The sequence below is a fragment of the Centropristis striata genome, chromosome 9, assembly GCF_030273125.1.
Source record: "Centropristis striata isolate RG_2023a ecotype Rhode Island chromosome 9, C.striata_1.0, whole genome shotgun sequence".
NCBI classification, from domain to species: Eukaryota; Metazoa; Chordata; class Actinopteri; order Perciformes; family Serranidae; genus Centropristis; species Centropristis striata.
The window spans coordinates 33,598,201-33,621,049 of record NC_081525.1 but is presented as its reverse complement, the minus strand read 5'-3'; the positions used below and the strand labels follow the sequence as shown (position 1 = coordinate 33,621,049).

The 22,849-nt window shown below is 41.0% G+C and overlaps 1 protein-coding gene across 9 annotated transcripts in view; it reads right to left on the bottom strand.

Moving 5' to 3' along the window:
• Nucleotides 1-910: 910 nt before the first annotated feature.
• si:zfos-588f8.1 overlaps nt 911-22,849 on the bottom strand; it is a 65,892-nt gene continuing 43,953 nt past the window's right edge. The window contains exons 13-45 of one of the 9 annotated variants that reach the window (XM_059340844.1): nt 22,713-22,834; nt 22,446-22,587; nt 22,138-22,333; nt 20,728-20,803; nt 20,093-20,185; nt 17,791-17,904; nt 16,571-16,610; nt 15,998-16,120; nt 15,804-15,884; nt 15,427-15,537; nt 15,027-15,152; nt 14,761-14,910; nt 14,071-14,231; nt 12,635-13,813; nt 12,044-12,119; nt 11,803-11,918; nt 10,475-10,593; nt 9,766-9,962; nt 9,567-9,674; nt 9,206-9,373; nt 8,614-8,655; nt 8,374-8,485; nt 8,156-8,229; nt 7,573-7,765; nt 7,357-7,485; nt 7,008-7,113; nt 6,247-6,378; nt 5,990-6,113; nt 5,786-5,836; nt 4,338-4,453; nt 3,553-3,692; nt 3,399-3,452; nt 2,962-3,098 (exon numbers count right to left, since the gene is read on the bottom strand). In XM_059340844.1, the coding sequence (XP_059196827.1) occupies nt 3,439-3,452; nt 3,553-3,692; nt 4,338-4,453; nt 5,786-5,836; nt 5,990-6,113; nt 6,247-6,378; nt 7,008-7,113; nt 7,357-7,485; nt 7,573-7,765; nt 8,156-8,229; nt 8,374-8,485; nt 8,614-8,655; nt 9,206-9,373; nt 9,567-9,674; nt 9,766-9,962; nt 10,475-10,593; nt 11,803-11,918; nt 12,044-12,119; nt 12,635-13,813; nt 14,071-14,231; nt 14,761-14,910; nt 15,027-15,152; nt 15,427-15,537; nt 15,804-15,884; nt 15,998-16,120; nt 16,571-16,610; nt 17,791-17,904; nt 20,093-20,185; nt 20,728-20,803; nt 22,138-22,333; nt 22,446-22,587; nt 22,713-22,834 (4,731 nt within the window). In that variant the 3' untranslated portion in view covers nt 2,962-3,098; nt 3,399-3,438. Of the gene's footprint in view, nt 3,099-3,398; nt 3,453-3,540; nt 3,693-4,337; nt 4,454-5,785; nt 5,837-5,989; nt 6,114-6,246; nt 6,379-7,007; nt 7,114-7,356; nt 7,486-7,572; nt 7,766-8,155; nt 8,230-8,373; nt 8,486-8,613; nt 8,656-9,205; nt 9,374-9,566; nt 9,675-9,765; nt 9,963-10,474; nt 10,594-11,802; nt 11,919-12,043; nt 12,120-12,634; nt 13,814-14,070; nt 14,232-14,760; nt 14,911-15,026; nt 15,153-15,426; nt 15,538-15,803; nt 15,885-15,997; nt 16,121-16,570; nt 16,611-17,790; nt 17,905-20,092; nt 20,186-20,727; nt 20,804-22,137; nt 22,334-22,445; nt 22,588-22,712; nt 22,835-22,849 lie in introns of all 9 variants that reach the window. The other 8 variants (XR_009394895.1, XM_059340839.1, XM_059340845.1 and 5 more) reach the window with 8 other exon arrangements.

Genomic DNA, 22,849 nt, shown 5'->3' with positions numbered 1-22,849 from the left:
GGGCGGTTACCTATGCTAATCCTATGTTAATTACACTCACCTGGCACGCCCGCTCCATTTACGAGGAGATGGCATTCATCAATTTAAGAACACGGCTGAGAACAATTCAGCGGCTTAAGAACACGATGAATCTGACGTAGGGTCTTCTTAGAAATCTTCTTAAGAAGGACTTAAGAAAGAATCTAAGAAGATTCTTAAGAAGATATTGGTGAATGAGGCCCAATGAGCCCAAACACACTAGTAAACCTTGGTTCCAACCCAACAACATTGATGTTATGGAGTGGCCAGCCCAATCCCCAGACCGTAATCCAATTGAGAATTTGTGGGGTGACGTCAAAAATGCTGTTTCTGAAGCAAAACAAGAAATGTAAATGAATTGTGGAGTGTTGTTAAAGAATCTTGGAGTGGAATAACAGCTGAAAGGAGCCACAAGTTGGTTGACTCCATGCCACACAGATGTGAAGCAGTTATAAAAAACTGTGGTCATACAACTAAATATTAGTTTAGTGATTCACACGATTGCTAAATCCTAGAAACAAAAAAGTTTGTACAAAATAGTTTTGAGTTTGTAAAGTCAATGGCAGACACTGCTATTTTTTTGAACACACCCCTTTCAACTAATTGCCCAATTGCACAGCCTTAAGAGCTGCATATCACGAATGCTGGGTCTTGTTGATTTTCTGAGAATCTACTGCACCTACTGGTACCTTGTTTGCCATGTAGCAATAAAAAATATGCTAAAAACCTGGATTAATCTGGTTAGTCACATTGGACTGCTATTATTTTGAACACTACTGTTCCTTAGAGGATTTACCAGGTGATTGCTGCAGCTTTACTGGGAACAGCAAAAGTTAACATGTCAATGTCTAAAGCAAGGTTAAGTGAGAGTGAATATAACAACATGCCGGTATTTCAAGAGAATATTCAAGAGTTTTACTCATCTTTTACAGGGGATTCTTTTGACTGCAGACTGAATGTGAAACTGAACGGATGATCTTTAAAACAACAGGAAAGGCTCTGAATAATACCATTTGTGTTACTATAATGTACAAAGGACTTCCTGTGTGACAGAGAAACCATCCTACTCCCCCTATATCAGATAGACATGAGGCGGTTTGAAGCTGTAAAAAACTGAAGACTTATTTGACAGCCAGGTGCTTCTCTTCTGTCTAAATATGCCAATGAAAGCACAAATTCTTTTCTGAGAAACATTTCTGAATGTGCTCATATTCAAATTTTTCTTCAATACTGCCGTTTATGACATGAATGCGTCTGCTAACCCTCATTGGAGGCAACAAAAATCATTGATAGACACACAGCAGCAGATGTTACAAGCATCACGTTCTGTATTGACATGTTAATACTAATAACCATTACAGTTCACGTCATTCAGTCCCAACCACACACTCTCTGTTACACATTACACATCAGAACATCTTCCTCATAATCCAGACAAACTAACAGACATCATTCAACAGCAGTCAGAGAGGAACATTAGTATTCATACAAAGTTGGCCGAAGCTGTGCTTCAGCAGAACCTGCTCATTATGGGACTGTTTGCTTTGATTGGCAAGTACGGTACAGCTGAGTGAAGTTCATTTCAGGAAAGTTGAGTTCAAGGACTCGGAGCTTCAAAGACATCGTGGCACGGGTTGTTGCATCATGGCTGGCTTTGTGTTTTTGTTGGTTTCAAAAGGAAAAAAGTGGCGTGTGCTGCTCCCATTTCCCTTTGCTGTGTGAGGCAATGACTTCCTATCTGGGGTTTGTTTGTTGTGCGGTAGGTGGCCAGAAAACATTGTCCATTTGCAGCTGTCGTGACGAGGCACCTACACAACAGTCACAATGTGCATGTTTAGGTCCTTGTTTTAAACATGTCTTGTATCGGTTCAGTACAATAAACACAAAAGGTACCCTCTCTCAATCCCAAAGAACCCTCCCTCCCATAACACATGTGAGAGCTGTCCATAACACGACACAAGAAATTAGTTTCTTGGTCGACTGACTGTACATTACACCAAGGCACTAACTAACATTTCAGTGAGCATGTTTTTTTTTTTGCTCATTAGGAGAACTAAGAAATGAAAAGTGCGGCTGGAACCTGCAATATCTCCTTGAATTAGCACAGAAAAAAGAGGAGAAAGAAAACAAAATTGCTGGTCCGTCATAATGAGGCTACAGAAAACACAGCCTCTTTCCCAACTCATCAACAGTCACCACAATATATTAAAATGGTAGAAAAAGGTGCTTGGCAACATCTTGTCCAGTTATTTTTTACTGTCAGAGGACAACAAGACTTTAGACACAAGACCCAAGTCTTTGATTGGCTCCCACTGACTATAGTGGCTGAAACAGCTTCCATATTGTGCCACTCTTCTGTAGATTCATCTCATCACGCTCACATGCACAGGTATTGTTTCTCTGCTGTGAAGTCTTAAGTCTTTTGCTCTCCTTGCTCTCTACAATCCATCATTGTCCTCTGTGGCAACAATTCATTTCCTTTTGTATACAGGAGGTTGTAATCCTTCCGTCTTTTCTGTTCTGCCCTGGTCAGACATCATCATCCATATAAGGAATGTCTGGGTCAGAAAAACGTCTCTGGCCCTTCGTGGCTTGAGCGTCGTGGGGCTGGTGCTGAGGAGAGGGTGTTACAATGGCGATGGAAGAGGAAGATGAGGAAGGGGAGGGAGGGCAGGAGGAAAAATGCAACAACAGGTCACACTCAGGGGTGTCGATGTACAGGGACTGGGTGCTGTCTTTACGGCGGCCCGGCTGCTCCCTTCTCTGGACCAGGTACTTTAAGGCTCGATTCCCAGGAGGGGTATAAGATGGACTCGAGGCTGCAGACTGGGAGTGGATGCCGGGCGGCAGTTTGACTGTGCCTGGGATGATGGGGTTGCGACGTTGCCGAGGGTGCCTGAAGGAGGCGGTGGAGGACTCAGAGGTGGAAGAAACGCAGCTGGACACGGAGGAGGTGGAGCTAGCAGGGGTGAGGTTTGGCAGAGAGACGCGTCCACCAAGGACTTTATGCCGCTGGGCCAGGTCTGATGGTTTGGGTGGACAAACTGGCCTGTGTCTCCTCAGGTGGGAGGCACCTCGTCCTGGAAGAAAGAGAGGAAACGATAAACATGTTTTCTTTTAAAGCTACTTGTTAAATCCACACATCAATCCTGAGAGGGTGAAGACAAATGGAAGAGCATGCAACCATGTTATCTAAAACTGATGTTCAGTAGTTAAGCATCTGATTGTTTATGTTGCGTCAAATGTTCAATTAGTTAATTTGGATAAAGTTAGAACATGCTTCTGTGCCACACATGCATTTACATGCATACATGGGTGTGCAGACGTTTGCACACAAACACACACACAAAAACACAAAACACGGTTGCTGTTCCTCCAACCTGCTTGGTTACAGAGCAGACGTCACCGCCCCCATCACCATCACTGGTCCAGACCTGCACCACAAAAAACAGGTCTGGTCTGGTCAGAAACCCACGGGTGAGTGAGAGAAACAGGCAGAAGGAAGGAGAGGCGGGACTGTACCTTAATACTGACCTTCAGGCTCTGAGATGTGAACAGAAGAGCGCTGCTGCTCTTCCAAAAGACTCTCAGAGCTCAGCGAGGCCTCAGAGTCAAAGTTCTCCTGGTCAGAACCGGGCTGCTCCATCTCTGGCAGTCTGCAGGCCAGATCCTCTCTGCAGGGAAACACAGGACAGAGAAATGAGAATTTTTTGGTATCATTTGAGCCCACTTGCAGGATACCTGACTCACACACCATTACTCTGGATAGTGTTTTTGTTTTTATTTTATTTTAAATGTTCAATGTTTTAAATGTTTAAAATGTATTTATCCAATTACGACGGCGTATTAGGGCCAATTACGAAATTTAAAAAAAACAGATCTGGGGGAGGGGGGTAAAGTAAGAAGCAAATCTGTGAGAAAAAAGTTGCAGATTTACAAGATTAAAAGTCTAATTTGGCAAATTGGCCAACTTTTTTCTTGCAAATTTGCCACTTTTAATCTCGTAAATCTGCAATTTTTTTCTCATAAATTACGCCCCTCCACTGGTTCCGTATTATTATCATTTTTTCATACTTGGCCCTAATACGCCAGCGTATCCAATGCATTTATTTAATATATATATATATTTCTTTATTATCTCGATTTACTTAATCAGGATTAAAACTGAATATTTACTGACATCATAACCATAATAATGATCATAATTACTACTATTTATTTATGTATTTGTGCATGTGTCCTTTTTCCTGACTTGTGATGATAACAGATTCACATGTGATGATGATTATATTTTCTCCATAAAATGAAAGCATGCTTACTTCTCTTGTTTGATGGACTTGATGCGTTCCACCAGGTTCTTCTCAGCCTCCGTGTCCGAGTCCAGAGGCTCGTTCTCAGGGACCACGCTGAGATCAGAACTGACCTTCTCGTGCACCTGTACAAAAAACAACATTACTCATATAATAATTACACAGTGAACACAAATGGGCACAAAATACACACGACTTTGACCCAAATCAAACTCTTTTTGTTAGTGAGGAAAAGAGAAGAGGCTGGATGGTGCCTGTGGCATTCATGCATCTGCAAAACATTGCTGCAGCACTTCTGTGAAACACAATAACTTATAGGTAGTAAAAAAAATGCTGTGATACAAAAAAATCTAGTTAACACATTTTATAATATCACTGATTTGCAAATGGTTTGCTTGAGCTTTGATTAAAGTTAAAAAGGCACACCACCACAACCAAGAAATGTCCAACCACCCATCAACAAATATAACAAGACTTTAGGGCTGTTTTGATGGTTCGAAGCTTCATTTCTAAATTCCAAATCAACATTGAAAAAAGTTTTGCATGTCTATTCATTCTGTTTAAACTTAGTATTTCTGCACAGTTGCAGATAAAGATAAGGTGACACTAAAAATATTAGTAATATAGTATTTGTAGAATTAGATTCCAGTGGTGGCTGATTGTTTCTGACTCGTGTGATCGAAACATTTCCAATAAGTCCAGAGCGATGTAAAGTCAAAATGTATTGAAAAACGATCAATGTAATCATTTGCAGAATTTATTTTTTATCTAACAAAATATTCAGTTTCAATGCATATTTGTTGCCATTTAGCATTTCAAAAACAACATGATAAAGCCAAGTATCTGAATGTGCTTTGTGTCTTTCGTTACTATTTTTTAATGTAGGTTTCATGTCATGTTTGGTATGCATTATGTCTTGTCCATGTTGCGGATCCCAGGACATAGTGTTGTATTCATGTTGACAACTTACAACTTATATTCATTAAAGAGGTTTATTTAATTTGATGAATCCATTTATTGGGGGGATTGACATCAAAAAGTAAGACTATAAACTTCTAGTCTAATTTAAACAAAACAAAAATGAAATAAGATCAGAACACACTGGAGTAGCACAAAGGAAAAAAAGCATGATAACCATCAAGCTTTGCAAGTCACACTGTTGTCAGGCGATTGTCTTCAAATGAGACAAAAGTATTATTACACCAACCCAGAACCATCTTGTCCTCTCGTAAAGAGAACAAGAATAACAAACAGCAACATGCAAACTACTACCAGTTAGTAAAGGAGAGTAAAAAAGGATTACGAGAAGAAGGAACCAAAAAAATTAAATAAAATAAAGTAAAAAACAGCCAGAGCATCACCCACATCTAACATGCCATGCACAGGCACTTCTCCATGGCACACTACTACACACTACGAGTACTAGAGCTACTGTACGAGAACTCGATGATACATACCACCACTCCTTTGAAAGGAGCTGAGAACCTGAGAGGTAAATGCAGGAAGTGCTAAAGAGAGACAAGGAACAGTGGCCATGTGACTCCTTTACATAAAGGCACGAGGCTCAGCAACAATCTAACATTTTATATCGTTGCCGTCATGGTATTAAGACCACACTTAATCAAACAAAGGTCCAGAGCGAAACAGTGTTTGTTTCTCACCGTGTTCTGTCTCTTGAGTTTGAGCTGGTTAACAGCCAAAGCCTCAGCATACTCCAGCTGCTCGATCTCCTCCATCTTCTCGTTGTAGCGTCTGATCTGCTCGTTGATGATCATCTCTACACACCTACAGGAGGACGAGGGGACAAGATGTCAGACAGTATAGGTGTTGATCTGCATCAGTTTATCTTATTGGCAATGCTCAACAGAATGTATTTAATTATGTTAAAGTAAAGGAAAAGGCATATTTTCAGTCTTACGTGGTTGTTTTGGCCACATCCTTCATGCTGAGCAGTGGATCGGCACTGTCTGGACACCGCAGGATACACGGGGCAAAAACTATCGCCAACGAGTTTGGAGACATACGGTTGTGAGCCTCCTCTTTACACACCCTGCAACAGAATTTATAAGTATGTAGTTCAGATGCAAAATCATATAATTTAAGTTGTAACTGCTGAGATAAAGTGAAAATGTTCGTAATAAGTCAAGCAGCAGAAGAGCTAATAGAGGGAGTTTACAGAGATTTATGTCCCATTTCAGAACTGGTGTTAACAGACCCGGTATAATAATAATAATAATAATAATATCTGTGAATTTCGGTACATTTTATTTTCCTAAAATTATGAGGTTATCATTTATCGTATCACCTCAGGGTACAAGATTAATTCTCAGTGGTTTCTGAGACATGAAAAAATACAGCAGCAGACAACATTGCACTTCTGCGCCCATTCATTCATACATACATACATACATACATACATACATATTGCCTGGTGTAAACTGGCAGAGACCACACATTCATGTACACACTGCTAAAGTAATGCAGCCATATGCAGCCCAGACTATCTTCAAATGTGGTCTGAGTGATCGCAAAATGTCCTGAATGTGTCTTGAGTATGTCACACCTGTACTTCGAGCTGCACTCCTGTGATTGGATTACTGAGGACGCATGTGAGGTCCGAACAGGGCTTCTGTTGTGATCATATTAAAATACAGAAGACCACAGTGGGAGAATTTTTACCTGACGAGGTGAAAGACGAGTCTCTCCAATGTGTTGAAGTTTGCTGTAGGGAGCTCTTCCAGCACTTTGTACACACTTTGAAGCTGCTCCTGCTTCTCTGGTAGTTCTAGGAGGAGAAAACACTTCATAAATAAAACATCATAATGAAAATGTGAGCTCATTATATTTCCGAAAATACCTCATATCATTAACTAATATTTTTTTTCAAAGTGAAATCTTCGATTTAACAGAAAAAAACTGTTATAAAAAACTTAAGATAAGCAAATAAGGAAAACGCAGAAAACAAAAGCCCTGCAGACAGATGATCTATTGTGTTGTGCTGCCCCCTGGTGGAGAATGTCCTCCTCACCCACTGAATGCAGGAAGTCACTGTAATGTGTGAAGGTCATGAGAGGATCTGGCAGCTCTCTTAACCACTGTTTGACCAGGCCCGTCACCGTGTGGATGGGATAGTCTTCGAGGCAGACCAGGTGGGGGTCTAAACACATCAATAGAAAAATTAATAAAGGAGGGTCGACAGAGTTTTTATCAGTTATCTGTAAGTGTCAAACAGGAGGAGTCTAACCGGTCTCCAGTCGCTGGTGCAGCTCTTTCATGCGGTTGGCAGAGCCTGACTTGCGGTAGATGCCCTCTGTGTAGAGGCCGTTTATCTCCACGTGCTCCAGCATCATCTCCAGCACCATGGGCACCGGGTTCTTATCGCTGACCAGGTGGGACACACGCACACCGAAGTGCTGAGCGCCATAGTCTTCGTCGCTCTGTGGGTTCCAGACGGACAGCAGCAGTCGATCAGATCACGACTTACCACAAACTATCAACAACATCCACTGAAATCATGCATTATTCACTATAAGTTTACATTTGATGTTACATTGACAATAAGGGGGTTTATAAACAATTTCCAGAACAGTAGTGTTCGTCATCTTATCACCAAAAATGTACAGAAATCTCAATTTTTTTTAAGTTTTTTAAGTTTATTTGATATTATGGGTGAATATTCACATTTGTCAATAAAAGGGTCAAATTTAGCACAGTTTCCTGGAACTAACAGGTTTTATTATAAAAATTACTGTATGAAGCCCCGCCCCACTCCAAGCCCTCATATATTATAAGCACTTTTAGCAAGATGTCTAAAAATAAAAGCCTACCTTTTTGGCACAGAAGGTGGTGCAGTCGGTGACTAATTTGGCGAGGCACTTCTTGTGGCACACCATTTTACAATCTTTAAGACAAGGTTAAAAATATGTACATTATGAATCAGTGCAGTTTGTTTGTTATTCTGCATTAAGATTTTAAGTTAACATTTGAAGACACACACAAAGAAACATAAGAGAAGGAAAGGAGTTCTGTTGGGGTGTGGACTCACAGCTGCACATGTAGGCCTTCTCCATGCCCCAGATGTAGGAGGTACAGTGGTCACATGACTGCATGATGTTGACCTGATAGTTGACGAAGACATGATCCAGCGTACTCTCCATCTAACAAGACAGACAGAAACTCAATTAGAAATCATAATCTATAATACATTAGAGATCATTACTGAATGGAAATAGAATAGAATACTGAATTAACTGAAAAAAAGTCACTTTCATCTTTGCATACTTACACTTTTGTCCTTTTTCCTTCTCTTCTTCCGAGCTTTAGCAGGCTGAAAAACACAGAGAGCATCAGCATTTTTTCCTCCTTTTTTTGGACTAATTTGATAGAATGATAATGGATGTCAGAGCATCCTTTGCTTTTTTTAAAACAGTATTTATTGTCTTATACTAATTATGTACAGTACATACACAGTACTCTACATACATACATGTATACAGACACATTAAATAACAAAATAATGTAAAACAGTAAGAAAAGAGTAGGGAGGAGTTAAAATCTAATGTAATCTAAAATAGGCCATAGCACATGTTTATGGATATAATAATAATAATAATGATAATAATAATAATAATCCTTGACCTCTATTGCATGGTTTGTAGTTTTCTATTATTTTTAACATGCAATATAATCTATCAAAAGAATATTCAGTGTAGATGTTATAAATGGAAAATGTGCATTCTGTGTCATTAGTAATATTTGATACATCAGTCAATCCAGATATCACTATCCATAACCTACATAGAAGATGGGGAAAAAAATAAAATAAATAAATAATATGAGGGGTGATCGGTGCCTCAGAACTCAGTCAGTGTTTTCACCTTTGCAGGCTCCTCCTCCTTCTTCATCTCGCCTCTGATGAAGCCGTCCAGCACCGACTGGAAGAGGTTCACCACCAGCTGGACTTCTCCTTTCTGCCTTTCACCCGCCAGGTGGATCACTTTGTTCTGGTAGCCCGTCATCAGACCTTTGTAGCCAATGGTGGGTTTCTAGTAACATTCAGGGGACAGGAGAGATTATCATTTTTTCCTTTAAAAACATGTACACATTATAAAATATACCAACATCTGCATCTCACCCCCGAATTTCGGATTCTGTAGAAAGAGTCGTCTTTCTGAACGTCATGTATTATGTTTATTATGTGTGTGTGTGTGTGTTGTGTGTCTGCAGAGAAAAACTCACTGGGAGAGAATACATGGCTTTGATAGTTTCTCTGAACTGCATGGTGGCTGTAACAAAGATGGCCTCTGTGGCTGACAGTGATTTCCCCCTGGAGCGGAAATCATTCACCTATAAAGGGAACGGAAAGGAAATGTTTTGTGGATGATAAAGATACAATAAATGCCTACAATAAGCAAACATATCGGCAGCTTTAACTGACCTGGTTGCCCAGAAACTCATCGAGGTGCCGTAGCTCATTGGCATTGGTGATTTCTCGATCCAGCGAGGCGTTCCACTGCTCAGAGACCCGAGTGGCTCGACTGATCATCTTTATGGTTGGGTTGCGGCCTAAACCTCTACCAGCACGGTCCCCATGTGGCTGGGACAGAGGCCGAGATGGATGTCCAGAAGCTGGGGCTGCAGGGAGGAAGAATGTTTTATTACTTAGCATCACAAAGTAATATCTATTGCAGGAAAAGGTGAATAAATCATATATCACTACTACTAATGCAGAATGTAAAGTGCGCATGAGTCCCATGGAGGAAACCCAGAGTAAAGTTATTCTGTTTGCCCTGAGCGTGATCCTGCACGGGTCAGTATTTTCTCAGAAAGCACAGAGCAGGATCATTTTAGGCCTGAGAATTTTAGTGATAATCCACCTGTGTTTTTCTTTGCATTTCTCACCTCAAGAGGCTTGATAAAAGTGGACTGAGCCGCCAACAGTTTGCGCAGGGTGATAAAATCTCAATATTTGATCTCAAAATAACCATTTTGATTCTTGATAAATTTATCAGTTGGATCAGCTGAATGACTCCTTTTTTACCATCTTAAAAGGCAATAAACTTAAAGGAATAAAGTTAATCTTCCTTATCCAGTAAATCCTTTAATTCTTCCAAAACATGACAGGGACAAACTGTTTGTGTTTTTACCTTCCCCTCCTGTTGGCCTCTCACTGAGAATCTGAGCAAGAGTCATCTCTCCGTTGTCAGGAGTCTGGGCCTCCTTGTGTGGCCGTTTTTTCAAAATCTTGCTGAAGAAACCACCTGACCTGCAGGACACAGAAACACAGGATGCTCGAAGGAATATTCACAAACATTTTTAAGCCCTCAGAGACCTGCGGGAAATAGACGACCTAAAGAGTCAAATGGATCCAATGATGTCACGCAGAGGATAATTGACTCTCCAGGTTACACTGACAATAAGGGTGTTTCTGAGAAATTTTCAGAACAGTGGCGCTCGCCATCTTCTCACAAAAAAATACAATTCCTGCAGAAATCTCTAAAATGATTACGCATGATTATAAACTAAACCACATGCACAAGAACCACACACAAGTATATTAAATAGTTAAAATTAGCCCTACCTGGACAACAGTAAAATCCTGCTTACATAAGTGCATTAATAATAACAACAATAATAATAATAATGATAATAACAATAACAATAACAATAATATATTTGGAATACATAAAACAAACCATTCTGCATAATGAGTACTTTTACTGTAGCAAGTTTTGAATGCAAGATTTTTACTTGTACTGGAGTAATTCTACAGTGTGGTATTAGTACTTTTACTAAAGGACCTGAATACTTCTTTCATCACTGCAGCAGAGTAAGGTTTGTTTTGTGCTTTTAATCATATGACTGTTTATAATTACCCAAATTGTTTCCTGGCAACAGGCAGACAAGATAAACTAAGTAAATAACATTAAGTCCAGTTTTTAAAAATACATTCACATTTAATCATCCTGAAAGAGTCTTTTTTTAAGTGCCACATATTGAAGCCTTGCTCCAGTGTTGTCACCATAGCAACAATACAAATGAAAAACAAAGCAGTCTACCCGATGCCTCTGTCTGAACTCTGGCCTCATGACTGAGCCTTAAGTATTCATTTCTGACACATAATCCATTCAGAGTAAATTCAGCTATCAGGCATTTCCGGCTGTGAGCGTGCAACACCACACAAGGAGCCGAGGATGTTTTGATTACATGAGACAAAAGAGTTTTCCCAGTTTTTACAATCTGACTCAAGCAGAGATTGCAGTTAGTTGAGATTAAACTGAGGCTGATTTCTTGTGAATTTTTTTACAGTTACAATGGACACTGTCACCTCTTGAACACATCGTCCTGGGCTTCACCCATCTGAGCCATCTCCTTTCCTGAGCCAAAGTGCTTTTTCCACATAAATGGCAACCATGCTGCATCCCACCCCCCACAAATACACGCGTCTACAGGCCAGTCCAGAAGAGTTCAGTACCTGTCAGGTGTGGACGGGATAGAGGGTGATTCTTGGTGACCAGAGCCATCTTGGTGTTTCCTTCTGAAGGAGCTTCCCTTTGAGCCGTCGGCTTGGCTTTCTGAGGGGGAAAACAACTGCAGAACAAAAGTATAGCTTATAAGTGATAAAGTATTTTCAGAATAACTGGACCATACATTGATTGCCAGTTAGAACGGATTTGTGCAGTGTAAAAAATCAAATAGATGAGTATTTAAGTTACCTCTTTGCCTGACAAAGCACCAGCAAATTCAGAGCTTGGAGACAAACTGTCAAATGATGAGGAGGCTGTTTCACTCCTGCAGATGAACAGACAGAAAAATATACATTCTGAAATTGTATCTTCATCTCGCTTTACATTAAAAAGCATCATGTCAAAACGAGTAAGAGAGGTTTCAGATTTTTGTAAAAAAAAACAACAAACAAACCCATTTAAATAAAAAAAGCAATAATAATAATAATAATAATAAATACATGATAATAACAATAATAATACTATTATCATTGTTATTATTTTTAAATATTACAGAATGCATGATTTCAGGCTCTAATGGTTGTAGGTCAAAAATTGTGGTTTTCATGGGAACATTTTTTGTCCTTAAAGGTCTGTATTTTGGCTAGTTTATTGTAGACTTATTACTGGAGCTGAAGTTGAACTTCTAAAATTCAGAGAAAACCCCCCACCCAAAATTATGCCATATCAAATAACAGCTAAAGTAATTGAAAATGCAAAAAATGTAAGTGTTAAGAAAGGTACCATCTGTTTGAGACAAGGTTTAGAGTTTAGAGAATATGACCAGAACAGAAGACCTACAGCGGCTTTTTCCTCCTTTCCTCCCTGTTGTGAGGTGGAGGAGGACTGGTGTTCTCGGGGTATTCTCCATTACTTCTCCTCCCCCTCCACTTCTCCGGTTTCTCCTTAATTGCACCAGTACGGCGTTGCAGGTTTGTTGCTCCGACACTGTCACCTAAACCGTTTCTGTCCGGCACAGGGTCTGCGATGTGCAGGGGCAGAGAAGACGGGCGGACTGGACCGGCGGCAGGAGGAGATGGTTTTGCCTCCTTCTTCCCTCCTTTGTCTTCCTTCATTTTCCAGGCCACAAAAGTGTACTGGTCCAGCTCCTTGCTGTCCGCCCGCTCTTTCAACTTCGAGGGATCCTGGCTTTTGCTCTTGGGCGGAGATGTTTGATCCTTGCTGCTGGTCGAGGTGGAGGAAGAGGAGGCGGCTCGTTCAGTCTCTCTCTGATTGTGCTCCAGCCCTCTTCGTCTCCTCTGCTCCCTCTTCTCCTGGCTCCTGGATGAAAGCCCGCGGCTTATAGGAGGAGCTCGTGTTCTCTTTTGTTCAGCACTGGAAGGTGAGGAGGTGCCGGGAGCCTGTTTGTCCGACCCGTCACCTGGAGTTGTGGCTGTAAGTGCGTTGGTGACCTCATCAGTGGGCATAGCAGGTTTTAAATCGTCATCATCTTCTTTCTCGTCCAGCTGGGGTCCAGCCTCAGCCAGGGTACCGTTGGTCTCCATATCCAGTTCCTCCTCTTCCTCCTCCTCCTCCTCATCATCCTCGTCCAGCTCCTCATCCTTGCCCTGTTCCTCCTCTGTATGCATGCTTGTGTTAATCTCTCCGTCCTCCTCTCCTCTCTCCTCCTCTGTCTCCTGGTCATCCAGCGTCTCCTCTGTGACCAGCTCTATATCCGGGTCTTCTCTCGTTTCAGGTTCGCTTGTGAGTCTTTTCTCTGCCTCCTCTTTCTGCTTCTGTGCTTCCTGCGCCTTCCTGGCGGCCTCCTCTTCTTCCTCTGCTCTCCTCCTTGCCTCCTCCTCTTCTGCTTTTTTCCTTGCTTCTTCTTCTTCCATTCTCCTCCTTTCTTCCTCCTCTTCTGCTCTTCTCCTCGCCTCCTCCTCTTCTTCTCTCCGCCTTCTCTCCTCTTCTTCTGCTCTCCTCAGAGCTTCTTTTTCCTCCTCCTCCTTTTTCTGTTTCTCCTCACGGATTGAGTGGCACCTGTATTACACAAAACAGAAATATCAATCAATCAATCAAATCAAAATTACTTTATTCATCCCCAAGGGGAAATTCAGTTAATAGAATCTCTTGAAAACAGAGAGCTACCAAACTTTTGCTGCTCCTCCATGAAGCGCATTCCGGAAATATGACAGTGTACATCCATTTTAAAAAAATTTTTTGGAGCTTTGCATGTCCATATGTGGTCCAGCTGACTTCTTCTCAACTGGACTTTAAATATCTTGTCTCTGTTTTACCTTCTACGTGCTGAGTGTCCTCTGACCAGCGCTTGTATTTTGGTAGCCCCTCGTCTCTGCCGGTGGTACTCTAATCTCTGACTGTGCCCTCTCCACACAGCCTGGATCAGCGTGGCTGCCGCTCGCCTTTGCTCCTCTTTGCAGTACCTGCGCCATGAACGCTAAACAGGGCAGTAAACAGGACAATTTCAGTGTTACACTTTAAAGGGATAGTTCAGTTTGTTAAATGAGATTACATGAGGTTCTTATCAATGGTCTGTGTACCATACCTACAATAGATGGCAGTTGGTTCACCCCCTGTGTGAAAAAGCTTTCAGGAGTACCAACATGGGTGGTAACCAATGTACTGCTGAGGATGGGGGCAGCAGCATTTGTATGCTATATTTAGAATATTTTCACCTCTTTCACTTGTCACCATTTCTGACAGGGAAGTGAAGCCTTTATGGTCTTGTCAGTGGCCCCAACAGCAATTTGACCAAACAGATACTGTATATAAACAAGAGAGTAGTCCTGCCTGCTCCTCCAAACTTGGGGCGTGCCAACCGCCATCTACTGTAGGTAATACACAGACTAAAAAAAAATCTTACCCATCCCTTAAATGATCTTTTAAATGGTATTAAATACGAACACAGCACACAAAATGAATACAACAATGCGGAAGCCGTAAAAATAAAATGCTTCTTTGTTTACCTGAATCAAGATGGCTGCCTGTCTCATATCCAAAAACTCTTTCCTCTGCAGACGACCTCTGAACCAGCGCTGAAGGAAGATTATCTTCCGCATGACATCCTTGTGCAGCGTGTCCTGCAGCTGCTGTCGCTCCAGCTCCTTCAAGAACACCTGAACACAGAGAAAAAAACTAAATGCATGGAGGGGAACAGGAGCAAACTCTGATAAGAATGAGATGTTTATAAGGTGTACACATCTGAAGAAATGATTAGAGTTTGGAGGTGTACCTTAGTTTTGCCTATCTGGTACGTGGTGGGGTCCAGACCCATCTTCTTGTCCAGCAGCGCTGAGATGTCCTCCTTAGAGGCAGCGGCGTTCTTTGGCAGCAAGACCCTGAACTGCTCTATGAACTCCTGCAGGGACAGGACAGCATCGATCATACAAATGAAAAATGAATGGACTGTTTAGGAGAGGACTTATGTGGCTGACACGAATGGTCAAAATAAAGGTAAAGATATTTATTTACAGGCAGGAGCTTTGAGTGAATAATGGCGATGCCTTGAATTATATTTTGACAGTTTTGCATTAGCTTCTAACTGAAATATTGTCTTGAGTACCTGGTGTAACATGATACTGGTGTGTGATTACCACATAGATTTTCCAAAAAGAGGATTAACTTTACAGTACCTGGAATGTGTACTTGGCTCCGTAGCCTGACCTCCTGATGCGAACCGTTTCCAGCATTCCTGTGTATCGCAGCTGCTGAACCACCAAGGCCTCATCCAGATACATCTCCTTCTGCTCACATGCACAAGAAGCACATTCAGTGGTTTTCATCAGCATAACTCAATATCGTGATGAAGACATTCTATATTACTAATTGGGACTGCAAATTTACATTTTTGTACATTTACACTGTAAAAAAGTACACATGTACACTCAGCTTTTTCCCTTTTAAATCTTTTTAAGCTGGAGGAGAACTTCAGTACTCATTAAAAATTCAACAACTTGAATAGAAGATATTAAAGACCAAAATAAGAAATGGTTAACAATAACAGTCTTACCTTCTCAGCATTGGAGCGGATACAACGAATGAAGAAAGGCTCTGCTCTGTTCAGAGTCTCCAAGAGTTTGGTCAGAGAGGTCTGAGGAAAACAGAGAAAAGGGAGTTTTCCGAATGTTCACTTCTGCTGATAGAGGGCTCGTTTGGCTTGTTTCTGTCTGTGAACATGTTAACATCATTTTAAAATGATGTTACCTGGAACTGGGCACTGATGCTGGGAGGCTTCTTCTTCTTGTGCAGGTGGAGCAGAGACTTGGTGGTGCGGTCATGCAGCGTCAGGCCCACAATGAACTTCAGTGAGCGGGAATCCAGCAAACTCTGCAAAGCATTGGCCGTTTAAATTATAAGTATGAATTCATTTTATCTTTCTATTATAATAATACTTAAACTCAGTCAATAGTTCTAATGACATGATGGTAAACCAGGGATAACACAGAAATTAAACGGACTTGACAATCCAGCAGATTGCTCAACAATAAACACTAAAGTGGCCTTAAGATTAAAAATTAAACATTATGACCACTCTTTTGCAGTTATTTTTATTTAATGTGTAGCTACCTACCTTCTACTGTATACTAAACAATTCTAAAAATACAAACTAAACTAAAACTAGCAAACACACTCTGAAACACACTCAAATTAAACAAAAAAATAAAAAATAAAATCAAAACGATAATAAAATAATATTAATATCACATCCACTGTCTTAAACAGTATGTTTCCTTATTTGCCCTAAACTTGAGGTCTTTGGTCTTTACTCAGGTTTACCTTGGGGATGACCTGCCTCTGTTTGGTGCTCTTGTTTTTCCTGTGAAGAGAAAAGAAAAAGATGCAGGGTCAGCTACAGGGACTGAAGGCTTTAACGCGTGAGGATGGAACAAGTAGTAGATGGAGTGTGTGAAGCCGGGTTAGTACGGACGGTTGACTTCTTCATGCGCTGTCAGTCAGTGAAGTAATCCAGGGTTGCACCTGGAAGTCGGGATGATTGACGGGCAAAGACAGAGTATGAATGAGTGAGAGGGTGAGGATGACAGACAGGAGGTGGAGGAGGAAGGTGTTTGCTGTAGAAGATGGGATGAAAGTCTAATCAGCTCAGCAGAGACTCACCATACGCAGACAGACATGCTCTCTTTCTATCAACACTAAATAAAAATGCTCTAAATTCATGTTCAGCGTTTCTCTGCTGCAGATGCGTCAGACTGCAGAACCTGCTGTAAATTCTAACATGCCGCTGGGACATACTTTCACAAGATGCTCCAAAAGACCTCACATGCCAGCACAGCTTACTGATGATGCTCATGCAGCAGTTAACAGAGGCATTGAAGGCATTACAGCTTCAGCCTTCAAGAAATCTAGATAGTGACTAAAAACATATCTAATGATGTAATGTCCGCTGATCAAGCAGGAGAGTGTTTGATGATTTTATTAGATAACAACTTTCTAATTTAGTATTCAGCCTTTATTTAGCAAGGATTGTCCCATTGAGATCGAAGATCACATTTACAAGGGAGACAAAGTTTCAATGGTTACCATAAAAGCACATAGATTAGAGTAACATTTATTAATTAAAAAATATCATAGAAAGCATTTGCATAGCTTAAAACTCATTCAGGATTACTGTGTGTTGAAGTTTTAGCTCAAGATTGTTTCATGCAGTGTGTGCAAAAGATCTAAAAGCTTTGTTTCCCAGTTCAGTTCTGACTGTGGGAACAATAAAACACAAAAAGTAGGAAACTAGGAATTTTACCAAGAAAAGCTTTGTAAAGAGACAGCAATGATCCATTGAGAAAAGTGGCTATAAATGTGACAGCTCTAAATATCTATTGCTGCTTATGCTAAACTGGTTAATGAGCTGAACTTGGAGGGCCAAAATGAGTCGATAGTCTACATTGTTCTTGTGGGGAGAAAAAAAAGCTTGAATAAGAGCATGTTCTGCCTGAGCCAGCTAGACTGGACTGATCTGCTGCCAGGTCTGTCTGCAGACTCACTGGAGGACGTGTCGAGGGAAGCGGAGGCGACCCCAGGACTGCAGCAACTTGCGAGGGTCCTCACCATCCAGCTGTAAGTTCTTAATGGAGCTGATGATCTCTGCATGCATGTCTCTGATCACACAACACACACACACCCAGTGTGTAGAGGGAAAAAAAAGAAAAAGGGAGTACAGGGATCAGGAGAAGGGAGGGGAAAAAGATTGGAAAAACGGACAAAAGGAGGAAGGAAAGGAAAAAAAAAAGTGGGGCGTGACAGAACACCACTGTTAGGTTACCTTAGAAGAAAACACACCACCGCAGTTACCAAAGACAGGGACACACACTGCAGGATAGCTGGGGGTCTGATATCAAGAGGAACCTCATGCTCTGCTCATCCTTGAAGAATAACCCACAAAATGTATTCTCCCTTTGTTCATGTTTATGTACATGGAAACCACAAGACACACTAGACCACCCAACCATGCTGCCATCTCATTTTGGAGAACAGAAACACACACACACACACACACATAAAAGGAGAGGCTGGGGCACGTAGGGGTTGTATTCACACCCATATCTCCGCCACTGTGGTAGTTAACATGCAGAGCTGAGCTCAGTGTGGCCGGCCGTCTGTTTCCATGCTGGGGCAGTTACTGACTGTGTGACTGTAAGTTGTTACTGGTGAGGCTGTTGGGTTTTATGCTCCTTTAATTGGGCTTGTTACGTTGAACACTTAGTCTGGTGAGGTTAATATCTTTTCTGTGTCCCAGAGCTAGTCCATGCAATATTTTTCTATACTTACCATGACCGACCATGAAAACAGAGGTCAGGCAGTGAAGGAATGGGCAACGTGCACAGCAAACGAGTCGCTTTGAATCTGACCTCTACACTTCAGTGTTTGCAGATCTGGTCAAGGCTGGATGGTTGAACCCTCTGAACCCCAAGCAGGACTTCTTTTTTTACTCACTGTAGCCTTGTTTTACACTGCAGTATACAAGACCGGCAATTGCCATACGCAGTGCAGGTCTTGTATACTGCAGTGTAAAACAAGGCTGCGTATGGCAATTGCCGGTCATGGCTAGAAGCAGGGAGAACTCTTTTGGCAGTATAACAGAGTTGTAATATCAGTCATAAAAAGGGTAAGTTGAATTTATTTGATAACTATTTGACATATTGAAAAAAATATTTATGACTTCATGACTTCTAGTGCAGAATAACATTGTTTTCAAAGGATTTAGTGCAAACGGTTTATTTTGGCAAATTTGATATAAAACTTGTTTGAAGTGACATTAATGAGCGATCAATATTTTAACCCTGAATTCTTATTGATTATTATTATTTCATTAATATACTTCCTACGTGTACTAACCTATGTATGACTTCTTTATATTTTATGAACAGTCATATTTTCTGGTTTATTTGATACGTATATTTATGCATAAGTAAAGCCCTTAAGTAAAGCAGGGAAGTGGTAATTACAATTAATTTAATGATGGTGAGAAAAGTGACAATTTTTTAATTTATATTTTTATATGTTCTGGCTTTAGTAAATGGTGTAATTTTGGTGTTGTTTTTTTCTTAAGAAAGCATGCCTTTCAAACCTGCCGGTGGTGTGTGGGGTTCAGATGGTTAATAATGTGTCCAATGTGCTGGGAGGTTCAACTCAGTTCAGGTGCTCTGTATAAAACCCAGTAATTTTAGATCTGAAAGCAGGAGGTGTAGGGTCAAGATTCAGAGGCCCAGGATCCAAAAATATTCTTCATAGTTTGGCTCCATTCTGAGAAAGCTCCCCCAATTCTTTTTGTCTATTTGACTTGGGGCCTCTGTACGTGTATGAACACTTGTGTGCTTCCAAAGCTCCACAGTTGATGTAAGTAATCCGGATGGCTAATCAGAGTAGGCCAGTACAAACACCTTCCTGTGCTCTATAACAAGAATAATAAATGTGAGGAAGGAGAGAGATTATCACAGCTACAGTAATAGACGAGGATTACAGTGAGGGAAGAGAGGGAATGCAAGGTAAAGGGCAACTTTGTTGTGCTGCCTTATATTGTTGCACTGAACTTCCTCCTCTACTTTCATATTTAAAGGAGCCGAAACTGCACCACTTGCCAACCTGGACATTCTTGGATGAAACCTGTTTGATACATTAGTTTTGATTCAACTATAATACATAACTAAAAACCGATCAGATTTGATTGAGGGGAGCAAACTCAGAAAATGGAGCAAACCCGTATCTATTACCCAAAACAAAACACATTTCCTTCCTGCTTGGCCTCATTTCTTCATTCCTCTCTCCTGTCCATCCAAATTCACTTACTTCTTACTCTCATAGCTAGCAAAGATGTCTTCAAAGGCCTCTAGAGGGCGCTCCTCTGAGTGATCAAAGTAGAAATCGAGCATAGAAGCTCGTCTGTGGAGGGGAGAGGAGAGAACCGCACACAGTGGGGTCACCAAAAGGTGGAGAGGATTTGGGTGAGTGAGATGAGGTGAAGGAGGAGTCATCTGTCAGGCTGATGTCAAATAAAAGCTGTGATTTGCTCAGTTACAGTAACTGAAGCCAAACAAAGTTTATGTGTTTGACACTGTCCTTCCTCATCTCATCCAGCAGCACAGGATAAATGTGGAGGTCCACAGTTCACCAACCATTTGAAATGTTTCTTTCACCTTCAACAAGAGCATCAAACAGGAAATATGTTGCTGTGTGTAGTCCACAAGTGGAGGAAAGGCTGCAGCTAAATGAAGGCTGTGTAATATTGATCTAATTTAAAATAACCAGTCTGCGTGAGTCATGGAAGAAAAGTTATTAGGCATAAAGTAAACATGACAAGTCAGTCTGCCTCCACGTCCACAGATTCCTCGAGAGGAAACAGGCCTGACAGTTAGAACAGCACCCAACAAAGACCACGAGAGACAAGTTTCATGGTTTTATATTCAATTATGAGCATTACTTACTTGTACATTCTGTCTACTGGGGCATTGGATCGCTGCAGCTCTCCTAAAGGAGTTCTGGAGATTGGACGGACAACACCTGAAACAAAGGAACACAATTAATCTGCATCATTAACGAGTAAATCAATCATAAGTAGGCTTTCAAGTTGAATAAAAGGGGATCACATGACTGCAGTAGTTTTTGTTGTTTTGGTTTTTGTCTCAACATTATTTAATCTTGTAAAACCACATAAAAAGGCTTGTACGTCAATGTGCTACGCCTGAGAGCCCCAAAATAGTCCAGAGGATTGAGAATTGCACGGAAAATATCAAAATCTCTTAAAGCCTCACGTTTCTCTAAATTTTCCTCTTTGTGCTGACCTGAGAGGCTAATTACAGAGCAGAGAAACTGCAGCACTCTGGAGTTGAGGTATAAGCTGCACAAGTGGAGTGAAGGCAGCTAGTGTGTGACATATTTGTACACGTACTGTAATGTATCTTACTATAATGAAACAGCTGCACTCTTGTGTCCCCTCAACCTGACTGATTAAGGCTTGAAACAAAAATATCATGTCTTTGTTTGGCATTAGCAAAATCCAGAAATTGTTAACAAGCCATCAACCAGTGGTGGAAGAAGTATTCAGAGATCCTTTTTTAAGTAAAAGTAACAATACAGGAAGGTAAAAATACTACAAAGGAAAAGTCCTGCATGAAAAAGTAACTACATAAGTATGAGCAGCAAAATGTACTTTAAGTGAAAGTACTTTGTTTGTTGTCAGTTTTCTCCCTCTGACTGATGCATTATTATTTATGACATCATTAGCTTTTTTTAGTGTGTCAGCATCATCTTTGCCGTAGCTGCTTACAGTTCTACATACGAGAACAGAGGATTGATTAATGGGAGAGGAAGAAGAAAAAACAGTTCTGATACACAAATCTGTTTTCATTTTTCAGACTTTTTCTCTATTCTTTGATTTATTCAAGCCATTTAATCATTTCAAAATGCACTGAAATAAAACCATGTGAGAGGTTTAGAGGAAGTATTAATATTTGGTGGAATCAATCACAACTCATAGATTTCTAAAATGTGACCCCCAACTACACATTGCTTTTTGTGAGATATCAGAAGCCAAAGAGGTTGGAAACCACTGGTTTAGTCTTTGAAAACTTTATTATCCAAGATATAAATCTTCATCTTAAAAGCAATTTATTATTAAAGCTAAACAAATGTAGTGGAGTAGAAAGTACAACATCTCCCTCTGAAATATACCAGAGAAGTATGCAGTAACCTGGATGGATGTACTTCTAAACTGTACAGTACTTGAGTAAACATATGTATATACTTTCCGTCACTGCTATCAGCAACAAGAAAGTATGCTAACAACTAATTATTTTACCCTGTAATGGGCTGACAATGTTACACTGATAACGTACCTGAAGTTTTGGCAGCCCAGGAGCGTCCAGCTTCGTTAAAAGCAGCGATGCCTCTGATGGTGGCGCGCAGGATGCCCCATCGAAACATGGCCACCGGGTCCATGCCGATGAGCTGCCGCACATATGCGCGGTCGCTGCTCCGCAACAACGCCACGATGTCTGGACGCATGTGGTCTGTGTTCTTCTCGCGGAAATCCTGGTGTGGTCAAATAAAACAAAAACATTAAAAAAGGCATCATCAACACAACAGTCTCTGTCATATTCAAATGTAACTAGGTATAAATGTCTTTTATGTCCGCCCTCCTTACCTTGATTTGATATTTTACTTTTCCAGCAAAGTGTCGGATGACGAAGGCGGGCTCCATGACTGGCGTGGGGACAAAGTATTTGTTCCCCTGGTGCTGCTGCTTGAATTTGGCTAATAATGTCTCATCTGTGGCATGGGGAAAGCTGGAGTACAGGCAAACAGAGAGAGAAAGGGAAACAAGGGATATGTGACAGATTAATAGAAAGATTCAACTGAATCACAACAAACTTAATTCATACTCTCACTGTGTGTGAATAGCTATTCCTACTTGCTCTCCTCGTCCAGCAGGTAGAGCAGGCCAGTGGGCTTCTTGCTGATGAGATGGATGCAGCCCACATTGTCTGTGTAGTCGATGTTGTGCCAGGTGATTCCCTCTGCTTGGTACTCCTCCTGGTTGAGTCATGA